Here is a 14,694-nt window from a genome sequence, read left to right on the forward strand (position 1 = left end):
TCTCCCTGTCTCCCTGATAGGACAGGAAAAAACACAGGTTAAAGGTCCCCCACCCTTCTTCACACCTCCAGTGTTTGTTTTTCTCCACCTGTCTTGTCAGTGAAAGGTGCTGGGAGTTGTTTGGGGCTCCTAACCTACTTTTTCTATTCTTCCGCCTTCTTTTCATTTGCTGCCTTAGGTGGAACTGGCAGCACTTTCTTCCCTCCATTTTTCAGGCTGCAACTCAGATCTCCATTCCTAGGTGGTTCCTGTGGAGATTCCACCATTGGCATCCCAGGTGGGTCAGGTATGGGGTGGAGAGGAAGGGTACTGGATCAATGGTGTGACACCATCTTTCTGGTCTCTATGTCCCATGAATTTATTGGTGAGGAAGATGGAGCCATGACACTCCTCTGCAATGTGTTGCCTGGGCAGGAAGCAGGGGCGACGCTGGATGTTGTGCGGTCTCTTTTGGTATCTGACAAAATGGCGGCCTTTTGTGCAGGTATAGAAACCAGAAGTGATATCATTACCAGGCAGGTGAAGACACCACAGGATACATATTGGCTACTGATTTTCAAATTCTACAGGGAGGCATAGAGGAGTTTATTTTGGAGCAGTCACCCCTGTTCCTCTCAGAGAACAAGGGAGCGGACATTATTTGAGATTATTCCTGGTCAAAAAAAATCAAGCGTAATATATTGAGGAGTATTAAATTTAAGACCCTTTAACAAATTTGTAAAGTACATGAAATTCAAAATGGAGATGGTAAAATCTATAGTAAGGCTAATGGACAAAGGAACTCTAATGGCTACAATCAGTTTAAGAGATGCTTAAGGCCTATTTTCACCAGCAGATGATCGCTCAAACAACAATTTGAGTGACAGCTTTGAGCGATCATTTTGCATAAACTATTAAGTAGCTACTCAGCTACTTAAGTACCAATTAAGTATGCAAATGAAGCCTTCTCTGAATGCAGTTAATAGCCAAGGGCTCTTATCTGCGCTCAGATCCTTTTGTTCTCCAAGAGGAAACAATGCTACAGTATCAGTATTCCCTGTGAAGAACTACTGATAAGAGTGAAAGACGATTTTTAGGTTGGACTGAATTTAAGATCAGCTAACAGTCCCCGAAAAGCGCACGATGGATGCACATTTAAACGCAGCAATTGCTAAAACGATCGCCGATTAGCGTTTTTTTTTTTTTTTTTTAAGCTATCATCAGCTGGTGTAAATAGGCCTTTACTATCCTGTACCCATCCTCAAGTCATCTTAAACGTTTCTAAGGTTTTCAGTACCTACAGGTGAAGTAATTCAACACTTTTTATCTGCCTCCCCTTCAGAATCGCATTGGCTCCCAGCATTTTTGCAAAAATAATGACGAAAAGTGGTAGCAACTCTAAGGCAAAAGTCTATTACTATAGTTCTATACCTAGACCGCTTACTAGTATTAGCTGAAACCGGAAACCAATTGTCAGATCACCTGCAAACTCTGGATTGGTTCATCAACTGTGAAAAATTGGATTTCCTGGCCAATTGCCAGAAAGTTTTCTTTAGGCATACTCCTAGACTAAATAAGATGGCAATCCTCTCTTCCCGAAAGCAAAGACGGTCTCTCCCAAGATGAGAGCCATGGGTTTCTAAAACTCCTTTACCGTTCATTCCAGACGGCAATATAAGTTCTTGGGCAGCTAACATCCTGTGTCTCAGCAATAGCACGGGCACAATTCTACACAGGGCCTCTTCAAAAATTAGTAATTTCCAAATAAGGGCAAAAGAGCTGTTTTCACAAGAAAAAAGACTTTCTCTAACACCAGAGGTTAAGTAATCTCTTCATTGGTGGCTAGACAACCACAACCTAAGCAGGGAAGAACATTGGTTTCCCAAAAACGTTCTTTAAATCCCCATTGACGCCAGCACTTGAGGTTGAAGCGCCCATATAGGCCAGCTGTCGTTAAATTTCAAGGGATGTGCTCTCAGAATATTAGCTGCCAATTTTCAAATTTCAGGAAACTTTATGCAATTTAGAAGACGCTTCCGCACACAAAGACCATCTTAAAAAAAAAACAAAAAAACAAAAAACAAAACACATGCTGGTATACTCTGACAGTACCACATCTATGGCATTCATCCTACACCAGGGCAGAGCAGGGGAAATCTTTTCTTGGATAAGTGGGTCTTGACCCTGACTGTGGTCCATGGGATGTAAACTACTTGGCTAATCTTCAAAGTCATCTGGCACTGGACTCCGGGGAGTCCTCTCTGTGTCAGACAGTGTTTCAGCCCCTGATAGCAAAGTGGGTTTCCCCCCAAGTAGACTTTTTCATGGCAAAAAAGAACTGCAAAGCGAGTGGTTTATTCTGTCAATCCCAGAGACGACCCAATGGCAGAAGGGAGTGGACGTTCGCCCTGTCATGTGTGTCTTTCTATCCTCTTGATACCAAGGGTACTCCAGAAGCTACAAAGGGAAGCATATGCTCCAATATTAGCTGCACCTTTTTAGCCCCCCCCCCCCAAAAGATGAACCATTACTTTTGCCTGGAATTGTTCACACAGGGTCTCTTCAGCTGTCAACACCTAAAAACCCTAAATCTGCCTTCTTGGATACTGAAAAGCATATCCTCTTAAAGTAGGGCCTATTGGAGAAGGTAATCCAAACCCTTCTATGTAGTAGAAAATCCTCAGCTTCAATCTATCTTAAAGTCTGGAGGAAGTTCATATCCTGGTCAGGGGGTCTGGGTCAGGCTTAGAAAATCCGAATATCCCTCTTATACTTGGAAAATGGACTAGACATGGGTCTCGCTGCTAGCAAGCTAAAGGTTCAGTTTGCAGCTCTAAATGCTCTTGATTATACCAGAATCTTTGATGTTGGGTGGGTTTTCTAGATTCCTGAGGGCTTCAGTTAGATTAAGACCCCAAATTAAAAATGCAATTCCACCCCATAAAATCTCAAGTGTTCTTTCTGATTTATCACCATGTGAGTTCTTAGGCTCTCGTTCCATAAGGCTGTTGTTTCTGAAGAGCATTCACTTGGCAGCCTCTTTACCTCTGCATGGAGAATCCTTTCTTCTTTCTATGTGAAAGCCTAAAAACTATTGAGAACGGGAATTTCATAAGCTGGATGTCCGTTTTAGAGTACATAGTCTACTGCGAGTGGGAGGACCAATAAGAACTTATTTATTCAGTTCGCAAGAAAGAATAAGGACAAAAAAAGCAGTCAAACATTCCATCTCTCGTTGGATCCAGCAAGTCGTTTCCGAAGCATCTACTGCTATGGATAAACCAGTTCTAGAGGGCCTCAAATCCCATCCAGCCAGAACAGTGTCTGCTTCCTGGACTGAGAAGGCATCTGCTTCAGTTCAGCAGATTTGGAGGATGGCAAAGCGGAAAAACATCTACTCCTTTTCTAAGCCTTACAGATTAGATGTGGTTGCCATTGGTGAATATGGCATTTGGATGCAAAGGCTTTACAGGCATAGTTCCTTCCATAAAGTTTTCCTTGGTAGCTGTCAAGTGTGCTGTCATGGAGATGACTCGGAAAATGAGGCATTAGACTCTCTGGCAATCCTGTTTCCCTGAAGTCTCCCTGACGGCATCCGGTGATCTTCACCCAATTATTGATTGCCATGGCAGAGGGCTGATGACTTTACAGAGGGATTTCTCTGTTAACTCTATATATGCCGCAGTTAACATAAAATGGGTTTATAGCGGGGATTGGTGTTCTTGCCAATCCTGGCCTTTGAAGTAGGATGTTGGCTGTCACTCACAGCTGTGTTCTGCTGCGGATGATGTGGGCTCAGCCATCTATATGCCGCAGTAATACCGCGCGGTACGGGAACCCCTTCCCTATCAAGACGTACATATACAGCATGGGGCAGGAAGGGGTTTAAATTCCCTTACGGTGGAAGGAAGGGTGGGACCTCTTACCCTCTCTGTTTTCCTGTCCTATTAGTAGGTGATAGACGGTCTCAGGTGTGCTGTTATGGAGACTGACAGGAAACCAGATTACTGGTGTGTTTTAAAGCCTTGTTTTTGTAAGTTTTTTTTAGCTCCCGGGCTTCATCTAATTTCTGCTGTCTCTTACAGGGCATCTTTCTCCGACGGAGTCTGACGGTGACATGCTGGGGTATGACTTGTACAGTAGTGCCCTGGCGGATATACTCAGCGAGCCCACAATGCAGCCCCCAATCTGCGTCGGACTGTATGCTCAGTGGGGCAGCGGGAAATCCTTTTTGCTTAAGAAGCTTGAAGGTAAAGTTGTTGCTGGAGATTGTGACAAGTTCTGGATAGGAAGGAGGGTCAATACTTGATGTTACTGTAGTAAGATTTATAGGTATTTTATACATGCCACAGACTGTCTTGGTACAGATGACTAAATGATGGTTTTTGCATTGCACTTGCTCTGGAGTGTTCTAATGTTTGTTTTTTCTCCTTTACTGTAGATGAGATGAAGACGTTCGCCGGCCAGCAGATTGAGCCGCTCTTCCAGTTCTCCTGGCTTATTGTGTTCCTCATCCTTATGATGTGCAGCACTATCGGTCTGCTGCTCTCATTCACCGTGGATGCCAAACTGGGCATTTCTGTGTCCCTCAGCTTGCTGGCCGTTCTCTACATTTTCTTCAGTGAGTAAGGTTTAGTGTGATGTAGAAACAAATGGTTGAGGTAGAATGACATGAGGTGTGTCGTTGCTTGTTTCCTTGTAGGGAAGAGCAGATTTTGGCAGCTCAGTATTCTTGTGTACATTTAGATTTTTATTTCATTTTCACCCCAAAATTATATGTAGGTTTTCTGCCAATTGACCTTTATAACATGTCAATTATGTAAGTGTGATGATTGGTGGATGTAACTCTGAGACCCTTACCGACCCTGAGAAAAGCGGGAGACCCAACCATTTCTTGAAGAAAAGGTTGCTTTCACCCTTCATTGAAAGGAATGGAAGATAAAGCAACAGCTGAACGAGCGATAGTTAAAGGGGTTGTCCCGCGGCAGCAAGTGGGGTTATACACTTCTGTATGGCCATATTAATGCACTTTGTAATGTACATTGTGCATTAATTATGAGCCATACAGAAGTTATCAAAAGTTATTCACTTACCTGTTCCGTTGCTGGCGTCCTCGTCTCCATGGTTGCCGTCTAATTTTCGCCGTCTAATGGCCAAATTAGACGCGCTTGCGCAGTCCGGGTCTTCTTCTCTTCTCAATGGGGCTCCGTGTAGCTCCACCCCGTCACGTGCCGATTCGAGCCAATCAGGAGGCTGGAATCGGCAATGGACCGCACAGAAGAGCTGCGGTCCACGGAGGTAGAAGATCCCGGCGGCCATCTTCAACCAGTAAGTAAGAAGTCACCGGAGCGCGGGGATTCAGGTAAGCGCTGTGCGGTGTTCTTTTTTAACCCCTGCATCGGGGTTGTCTCGCGCCGAACCGGGAGGGGGGGGGGGGGGGGGGGGGTTGGAAAAAAAAAACCCCGTTTCGGCGCGGGACAACCCCTTTAACATGCTGGAGAAGTATATTAGCAGTAAGCTCTAGGCCTCCTGCACATGGTCGACAAAGTCGCGCGACTTTGCAGCGTTGCTACAATGCTACAAATCGCATGTGTGAGAAGCCCATGCTTTCCTATGGGTAACTTCACAAATGTGATATTTTGTAGCATGCGACAACCCGACACAAACCTCACGGGTCCGGCGATATGTCCGCGACACGTGAGGTTTTGTAGCCCATGTTTCTGAATGGAACCTTGGTCTCTGTTGCTTCGCATGAATACACGGTTTTCGTATGGTGCAATACAACTTTGACAGTAAGAAATCCTACTGTCCTAGCAATAACTTAAGCCCTAACTGCAGGCAAAAATAAAAAAATACACATACATCACCTCTCCCGCGCTGTCAAGCCGACCGCAGCGTCTCCCCGTGTCCCCGGCACTGATAATCATCTTCTGGCCGGGGATTGAAAAATCCCTGCCTCCTGGAAGCACTGGCTGTGATTGGCTGACACTTAGCCAATCACAGCAAGTGTTTGATGAATGGCTGTGATTGAAAACAATCACAGCCATTAATCAAGCACTGTCTGTGATTGGCTAAGCATCAGCCAATCACAGCCAGCGCTTCCAGGAGGCAGGGATTTTTTAATCCCCTGCCAGAAGATGATGAAAAGAAACCGTGTCAGGGGCTGAGAAGAAGCTGCAGCAGTGCCCTGGACAGCGAAGAAGAGCTGATGTATACTTATTTTTTTCTTCCACTACAGTTTATTTTTGGGGTCGGGCTTATATTTCAAGTCCCCCCCTTCCCCCCGAAAATCCTTGCATGTGATGCTACAAAGTCACGTGACTTTGTAGAGCTACATAGTCGCGGTATTGCCGCAAGAAGACGATGCGATATCGCTGCAAAGGGTGACCCTGGAAACCCAATTCTTGTGATCAGTGACAGTCCTAGCAGCAAGACCTTCACAATTAGGTCTTGTCCTTTTTCCCTGCCGCGCGGATCGCACGTGCGGGAAATCACCCGCAGCGTGCTCCATTTTCTTCCATTGAAGCACACCCGCAGCTGAATTTCAGCTCTGCCGCCGGAGAGCAGGAGTTAAAAAAAGAGTGCACAGCGCATCCACCAGGCCGAAGAAAGATCTGGCTGCGATGGAGGGCAGATCCGCAGCGTCCTGACAGGAAAGTTAAATCTTACTTCAGGCCTCATGTCTGCGGCAAAGCAGGGAACCGCTGCGGGATTCTGCATGGAGAATCCGCACGGGACCGAATTTCCTAGTGGACATGAGGCCAAAGTTCTCTTAGTAGACAAAGGATGGAATCGTGTTTACATTTAATTGCTGGAAACCTGACTTGAATATGTCCCTCTGCCAGGGCTGCACCTATGTGGGCAGCACATAATCATATTTGAATGTAAACACATCTTTCTATTGACTGCCGCTCATGGAGATCTTGACACATTCGGCAACTGATACAAAAAGTATATCAGAATGGTAACTTTTCACAATAGTTAAAAGGGTTGTCCTAGAATCAAGTTTTATTGCTTATCCACAGGGTAAGTGATTCAAAGTCTAATTGTGAAGGTCTTGCTGCTAGGACAGTCACTGATCACAAGAATTGGGTTTCCGGGTCACCCTTTCCTCCTTTTATACAAATGGAAAATAGAACAATGTCGCCTTTGTGAAGGCAACATTCCTGCAAGTCCAGTGTCAGACCTTCTCACAACCTTTTTGTCGCAATGACTGGGAATATAATCCAAAACCAGTGTTCTTCACAAGGAAAAGATAACCATGCACAGACAGCTGTTTCGGTGTTTTTGCCCCTCATCAGTGTGCAGTAGGTTGCTGGGTGAGAGGCCTATGACATGGGTCAGGAAAGGTATCATTTCTCCTTGGGGGAAGCACCTAGAAGATTTGAGGAAACGTATAATGCCATGCATCATTCTCTGGGAAATGTATGCAAATGGGACGATGGAATAAAGGGTCTACAGCGCCACATATTAAAGGATGGCTACTGATCCATTTAAGCTCCTCCTCACTGGGTGGCACAGAGAGCAGATATGGGGACATGGGACTCTTATGATCGTTAAGACCCCCACCTATAAGACCTTTATCACCAATGCTGTGGATACCTGATGAAAATGGATTCTGGGACATTGCCTTTATGCTTTATTTACATATAACTCAAAATCTTTTTGCACAATATTTCACTTGTTACAGTTGTTTGTGCTCCAGAGCTGCTGTTCTTACTGTTTTGGAGTTAGGCTAAACATCTGTCTAGCTTACACAAGTATAATTGGTCTTCATACTTTCTTTATGTCTTCACATTCAGAACTTTATGCCAGTTGCAGAGCTTAAAGGGATTGTTCCAATATAGATTTTTCTACCTGTCCATAGGATACCTGGTAAGTCTCTGATGGGTAGAAGCCTGCTGAGACCTCCCCCAAATGTCCCCTAGAACAGGGGTTCTGGTTCCCCCATTTTCCTCACTGTGGGTTTACTGCAATCCCCGCAGTGAGGAGGTGATCGAGTGAAGCGATGGCCCTGTATACGTGAGTGCACTCCATTCGCTTACAATGGGGCTGCTGTAGATAAAGTACAAGCGCTCAGCTATTTCAGTGAGCCCCATTGGGATAAATAGAGCAGCTGCCATCCCTGCATTTAATCTGAGGTCACTATGGGTGGGAGAAGCAAGCCCGCAGGGACAGAAGAGGAGATGACGGGACCCCCGTTCTCGGAATCAGTCGGGGGTGCCCTTCGCCCTCTACCCTCTAATTAGATTTTATTACCTAACTTGGTTTACATCCCCTTTAATTTAGTTAGAGAATATGCTGCATCCATCTTCGGAGCTCCTGATTGTCCCTGGATCTGTAGATTCGGAGCTCTGGATCTTTCCAAGTGACTGACCTCCTACATGAGTCCCATAAGTTATAATTGGACAGCAGTTTTCTCCACTTTTCCAGCGCACAAGCACTCAAGGTTCCCCTCTGAAGAAGACTGCTTACTGTAGTAATTACATTCCTTACAGGTGGTTGCATGTAACTCGGTAAAAGTAAATAATCTGAGCTGGGGATTACTGAAGGGTAAATTATGTTTCTCTGCTGTCAGTCTGGTTCTTGATGACTTTTCCTACTGAAATTTGGTGGTAGGAATTTTGGGAGACCAGTAGAATTACTATGGTCAACACAGCTGGGATGCTAAAGGCAGATGAACTGTAAAACCGTATGAAATATGGAAGAATGAATCCTTGTGATGACGATGATTTTTCTGTTTACAGCTGTGGTGTATTTCGGTGGACGGCAGGAAGGAGAGAATTGGAATTGGGCCTGGGTGCTGAGTACAAGGCTGGCCCGACATATTGGGTACCTGGAATTGCTATTGAAACTGATGTTTGTGAATCCTCCTGAGCTCCCAGAGCAGACCACCAAGGCGCTGCCAGTAAGGTGAGGGGTGTGTAACAACAAGGTTATAAAGCAGTAATAAAATCCTGGCTTTCTTTGCTGTGATCAAAACTTGTTTTTAAAAGAAAAGAATCTGAAAGATTTGCACTTATACGGTAGGTATTAAAAGTATCTTAAAAGGGTTGTAGACTGAATGAAGGGTTGTAAATGCTGAAAGATCAGGGATTCACAGCAGAATACAGCTGATACTATTGTTTCAGCTGTATCCCGCTCCCCGATGACAGGCGGGGTATGAAGAACAGAGTGGTCCAGCTGTGTTCTCCATACCCCGCTCAGAGCGCTCGGCTGTGTAACAGCTGGGCACTCCGAGCAAAGAACAGCTGGATGCAGAAGACAAGCGGGGACACCACGCTTGCCTTATGCATCCTCCGCTCGGAGCTCAAGGTGTTCGCTCAACGTTTAAACGATCACCTTGTGTTATAAATAGAACACAGAAGATTTTTTAAACGATAATCGTTGTGTCTAATCACTGTAGAGAACCTTCCCGAAAGATAGATAGAAATGATAAAATATAACCTTTATTACTAATATTAAAACGTGGTAAAGTCCACTATTGTATCCATAGACGAACAGACATAAAAATCATGTAATCTCGTGTGTCTAATAACCAAGTCTGATGTTACTAGTAAACACTGCGAAAAATATGGTCCGATAACTGACATCTAGTGTAGTATATATGGGAGGTCTATCCCTCAGATTTTTATTTTGGATGGTTTTAAATATTTATTTAGACTTTGTAAGGCAGTCAGGAAGTATTGGTCCAGATGAGTTCTGCTTTTACAATACGGTACTCTAAGTCAGGGTTCCCCAACTCCAGTCCTCAGGGACCACCAACAGGTCATGTTTTCAGGATATCCTATAGTAAGAACACCTGTGGCAATGTCTGAGGCACCGACAATAATTACATCACCTGTGCAACACTGAGGAAATCATGAAAACATCACCTGTTGGCGGTCCCTGAGGACTGGAGTTGGGGAACACTGGTCTAAGTGACCAAGGTTGTTAACATAATAAAACTGCTGCAGAAGATAAGCTGCAGTCTTGGGCCTCATGTCCATGGGGAAAATCAGGCCTGCTCCGGATTCTCCATGGAGAATCCGTAGCGGGTCCCTCCTGCCCCGCGGACATGAGCGCTGAAAATAAGAATTAACTTACCTCTCACCCGCCCCGGTTCTTCCCTTCGCCGCGGCGTCATGTTCTCTACGTCGCGGCCGGATCTTCTTTCTTCGGCCCGGCGGATGCGCAGGGCACGTCGGTGACGTGCCCCACGCATGCGCTGGCCCGAAGAAAAAAGATCCGGCCGAGACGGAGAGAAGATGGAGCAGCGGCGAAGGGAAGATCCGGAGCGGGTGAGTAAATTCCGAATTTTGTCTCCCGCGGATCTGGACGGCTTCCATAGGCTTCAATAGAAGCCCGCGGGAGCCGTCCACGCGGGAGACCCGCACGAAAATGGAGCATGGTCTAGATTTTTTCATGCTCAATTTTTTTTTTTGAAATCACTTTTATTGACCATCCGCGAGTATTTATCTACCCGCGGGTGGTCAATGCATCCCTATGGGGTGCGGATCCGCGGGCAGGAGAAGAGTTAAAATCCGCTGCGGATTTTAATTCTTCTTTTGCCCGTGGACATGAGGTCTTAGTTTTCAAAGAGATTTCATGTCACTATAAGACCGTGTTAATCATCAATCCAAACTCTCTGTGGGATGTAGACTTGGAATATCTCCACTGATATAACCTTAATTCAGGACGCTCTAGTATTAACTTTCTATCTTGCATGAACTGATCTTCCTGTCATGCATTAGGTATTACATGTGCGTCTGTCTGTCCTGGTGTATGATAAAGCCAAGGCTATGATTCTCATGATCACTTTGGTATGTCATAGAGCCCAGGCTACATTAGATTAGTCTAACACACTACTGTTAGGCTGATTCATCAGGATAGCTTTTTAGGCAAGATAATTGTAGAGCCTTGATGATTGGCCCATACCTACCGGTATTACTGATAGGCCGTTTTGCTACCCAGCTCTAATATGTAGCTGTATATAGCTTTATGGCCACGATCACACATGAAAAGTCTGGGTACACTTTCCCAGATATTACTGACAGTCCCTGACTGTGATTATGAGAATCATAGCCTTGGCTTCATCATAACCCATATAGCTTTAGACAGGATTATATGGAGGCACAGATTTGGAGAAGGCTATAAAAATTTTTTTTTGCTGCACTGAAAGTTCCCAAGTGCACAGCGGCCTCCGTTATTCTTACATGGATGAGGTTGGAGCAACCAGGACTCTTCCTAGAGCTGGCCAACCCACCAAACTAAGTAATTGGAGAAGGGCCTTAGTAACAGAGGTGACTTATAACCCCATGGTGACTCTGGCTGGGCTTCACAGATCCTGTGTACAGATAGGAGAAACTTCCAGAAGGTCAACCATCACTGCAGCTCTTCACCAATCTGGGCAGAAAGAAGCCTCTCTTAGTAAGACACCTAAAAGCTGGAGTTTGCCAAAAAGCAGCTAAAAGACTCCGACTGTGATAAACCAGATTCTCTGGTCTAATGAAACCAAGATTCAACAATTGGCTTGAATTCTAAGCGTTATGTCTGGAGGAAACCAGCCACTACTCATCACCTGCCCAATACCATCCCTACAGAGAAGCATGGTGGTGGCAGCATCATACTGTGGGGGTATTTTTCCGCGGCTGGGACAGGGAGGCCGGTCAGGGTTGATGGAAAGCTGAATGGAGCAAAGTACAGAGATGTTCTTAATGAAACCTGATCCAGAGCACAAGGGACCTCCAGACTGGGCAGAAGGTTCTCATGCCAACAAGACAATGACCCTTAGAACACAGACAAGAAAACACAGCAGTGGCTTAGGGACAACTCAGAGAATGTCCTTGAGTGGCCCAGCCAGAGACCTGACTTTAACCCCTTCCCGCCCCATAACGTAAGGGTATGTCATCGGAGCGGGGTACTTCCCGCAAAATGACGTACCCTTACGTGATAGGGATAGCGCGAGATCATAGCAGATCTCGCGCTATCCCGCATAGGGAGCCTGCTGTTAGTGATAGCTGGTGTCCCGCTGCGATGGTGGGGGGCTTCAGAGTTGCGCCCACCCGCCGTTAACCCCTTCTCTGCCGCGATCTAAGATCGCGGCAGGGAAAGGGTTCACGGAGGGAGCTCCCTCTGTGACAACCAGCCAGCTCTCGCGATAACATCGCTGTAATAAGCGATAAGATATGGCAGGAGAGAAGTCCTGCCATGCCTTATCGCAGCCATCTGCAGTGCTGTGGTGAAAGTCCCTCAGAGGGACACAGATGGTGTAAAAAAAGAGAAAAATAAAGTTTAAAAAATAAAAATGTAAAAAAAAAGTTAAACCCTTTTTTAAAGCTTTTTCTTATATTAGCATAAAAAGAAAATCCCACATATTTGGTATCGACGCGTCCGGAACGACGTGTACAATACATTGAACACGCTTTTTATCCTGCACGGCAAAAAGCGTTTAAAAAAACGCAAAAAAACTGAGGTAAAATGCTAATTTTTAGCATTTTGCCTCCCAAAAAACGCAATAAAAGTGATTAAAAAAAAGTATGTACCCCAAAATCGTACCAATAAAAACTACAGCTTGTCTCGCAAAAAATAAGCCCTCACAGAGCTCCGTACATGGAAAAATAGAAAAGTTACAGCACTTTGAATGCAGTGAGTTTAGAAAAAAATAATTAAAAAAAAGACTTCTATTGTGGAAAAGTGGAAAAACCTAAAAAAAATAACAATTTTGGTATCGTTGTAACCGTACCGACCTGCAGAAAAAAATGTAGTGTGTCATTTATGCTGCATAATTAATGCTTTAAAAAAAACAAACTAAAAATCTATGGCAGAATTGATGCGTTTTCTCTCCATACGATCATAAAAAAAATAATAAAAGTTTTACAATGTAGTCTATGTACCCAAAAATGGTACCAATAAAAACTACAGTTCGCCACGCAAAAAACAAGCCCTTATACGGCCGTGTCGACAGAAAAATAAAAAAGCTATGGCTGTTGAAAAATGGAGATAAAAAAATCCCAAAAGCGTTTGGTCCTCAACGGCAAAATAGGCCATGACCTTAAGGGGTTAACCCAATCAAATATATTTGAAGAGTCCTGCAAATGGCTGTCCACAGACGGCCCCCATCCGACTTTACAGAGCTTGAGAGGATCTACAGAGAAGAATGGCAGAAAATCCCCAAATCCTGGTGTGCAACACTAGTGGCATCAAACCCAAGAAGACTAGAGGCGAAAATCGCTGCTGAGGTTGCTCCAACGAAGTATGGAGTACAGGCGTGAACACAAATACATGTTAGAAAGCTTTACATTTTAAAAAAAATGTACAAACATTCTTTTGTCATTATGGGGTACTGAGTGCAGAATGATGGGGGAGAACTTTTTTATTTTTTTTTAGCACAAGTCTACAAAATGTAAAAAAAAAAAAAAAAAAAAAAAAAAAAAAAAGGGATCTGAAGATTTCGTGGACCCGCTGTAAGGGCTCCCACACACTTGCCACTTTTAAACATGTTTTTTATTAACGCGATTGTCAATGGGACTTTCTAATGTTAAAAACGCATCGCACCAAAGACGCAGGTTGCATTGCGTTTTTAACATTAGAAAGTCCCATTGACAATTGTTTTTAAAAAAACGCAAGTGTGTGGGAGCCCTTAGGGCTCATGTCCACGGGCAAAATGAGATTTAAAATCCGCAGCGGATCTCCCGCGCGCGGATCCGCACCCCATAGGGATGCATTGACCACCCGCGGGTAGATAAATACCCGCGGATCGTCAATAAAAGCGATTTAAAAAAAAATGGAGCATGAAAAAATCTGGACCATGCTCCATTTTCATGCGGGTCTCCCGCGGGGACGGCTCCCGCGGGCTTCTATTGAAGCCTATGGAAGCCGTCCGGATCCGCGGGAGACCTAAAATAGGAATTTAAAGCATTTACTCACCCGCAGCGGGCCGCGAAGCTCTGCTCTTCCTCACGGCCGCATCTCCCTTGCTTCGGCTCGGCGGATGTGCCCGGCGCATGCGCGCGGCACGTCGACGACGTGCCGCCGGCGTCAGGAATTCATCCGCCGGCCGAAAATGAAGATCCGGCCGTGAGGAAGAGCAGAGCTTCGCCGGCCGCTACGGATAGGTAAATGCTTTTAAATTGCTATTTTCAGCGCTCATGTCCGTGGGGCAGGAGGGACCCGCTGCAGATTCTACATGGAGAATCTGCAGCGGATCTGATTTTCCCCGTGGACATGAGGCCTTAGGAGGATGATGTTAGTCTGACCATGTTCATGGTGTTTCCTTCTTGTTGCAGGTTAATCATTATAGAGTATGATCTTAAGGCTGTTTTTTTGTATCTTTGCACAAACATATCATTTGACTAGTTTAGCTTTTGCTGTTTTTTAAGTTTTTATTTCTTGTGCGCTAATTTAGTTTTTATTTTCTTTTCCTTGTTCAGGTTCCTCTTTACAGACTACAATAGGCTATCCAGTGTTGGGGGAGAGACCTCCATGGCAGAAATGATAGCCACGCTGTCTGACGCCTGTGAGAGAGAGTTTGGTTTTCTAGCAACTCGACTCTTCAGAGTGTTCAAAACTGAGGAAACACAAGGTACCCGTTCACTTGGTTTTCTTGTTCCCTTATTAAGCTTATCTGGCATGTAAAGGATTTACAAAGTCTGTGGGGGGGGGGGGAGGGGGGGGGGAAACAAGTTGGATAACTTTGCAAATACATTAAGGCCCAATGTCCACAGGTGGCTCTGA

General features: G+C 45.0%; 1 protein-coding gene across 3 annotated transcripts in view; it reads left to right on the forward strand.

The window, feature by feature from the left end:
• KIDINS220 (kinase D interacting substrate 220) overlaps positions 1-14,694 on the forward strand; it is a 137,639-nt gene that overhangs the window by 37,629 nt on the left and 85,316 nt on the right. For all 3 annotated transcript variants that reach the window (XM_066597533.1, XM_066597516.1, XM_066597525.1), the window contains exons 13-16: positions 4,065-4,229; positions 4,421-4,600; positions 8,727-8,892; positions 14,391-14,542. In XM_066597533.1, the coding sequence (XP_066453630.1) occupies positions 4,065-4,229; positions 4,421-4,600; positions 8,727-8,892; positions 14,391-14,542 (663 nt within the window). The remainder of the gene's footprint in view (positions 1-4,064; positions 4,230-4,420; positions 4,601-8,726; positions 8,893-14,390; positions 14,543-14,694) is intronic.

This window comes from Eleutherodactylus coqui, chromosome 1, assembly GCF_035609145.1.
Source record: "Eleutherodactylus coqui strain aEleCoq1 chromosome 1, aEleCoq1.hap1, whole genome shotgun sequence".
Taxonomy (NCBI): domain Eukaryota; kingdom Metazoa; phylum Chordata; class Amphibia; order Anura; family Eleutherodactylidae; genus Eleutherodactylus; species Eleutherodactylus coqui.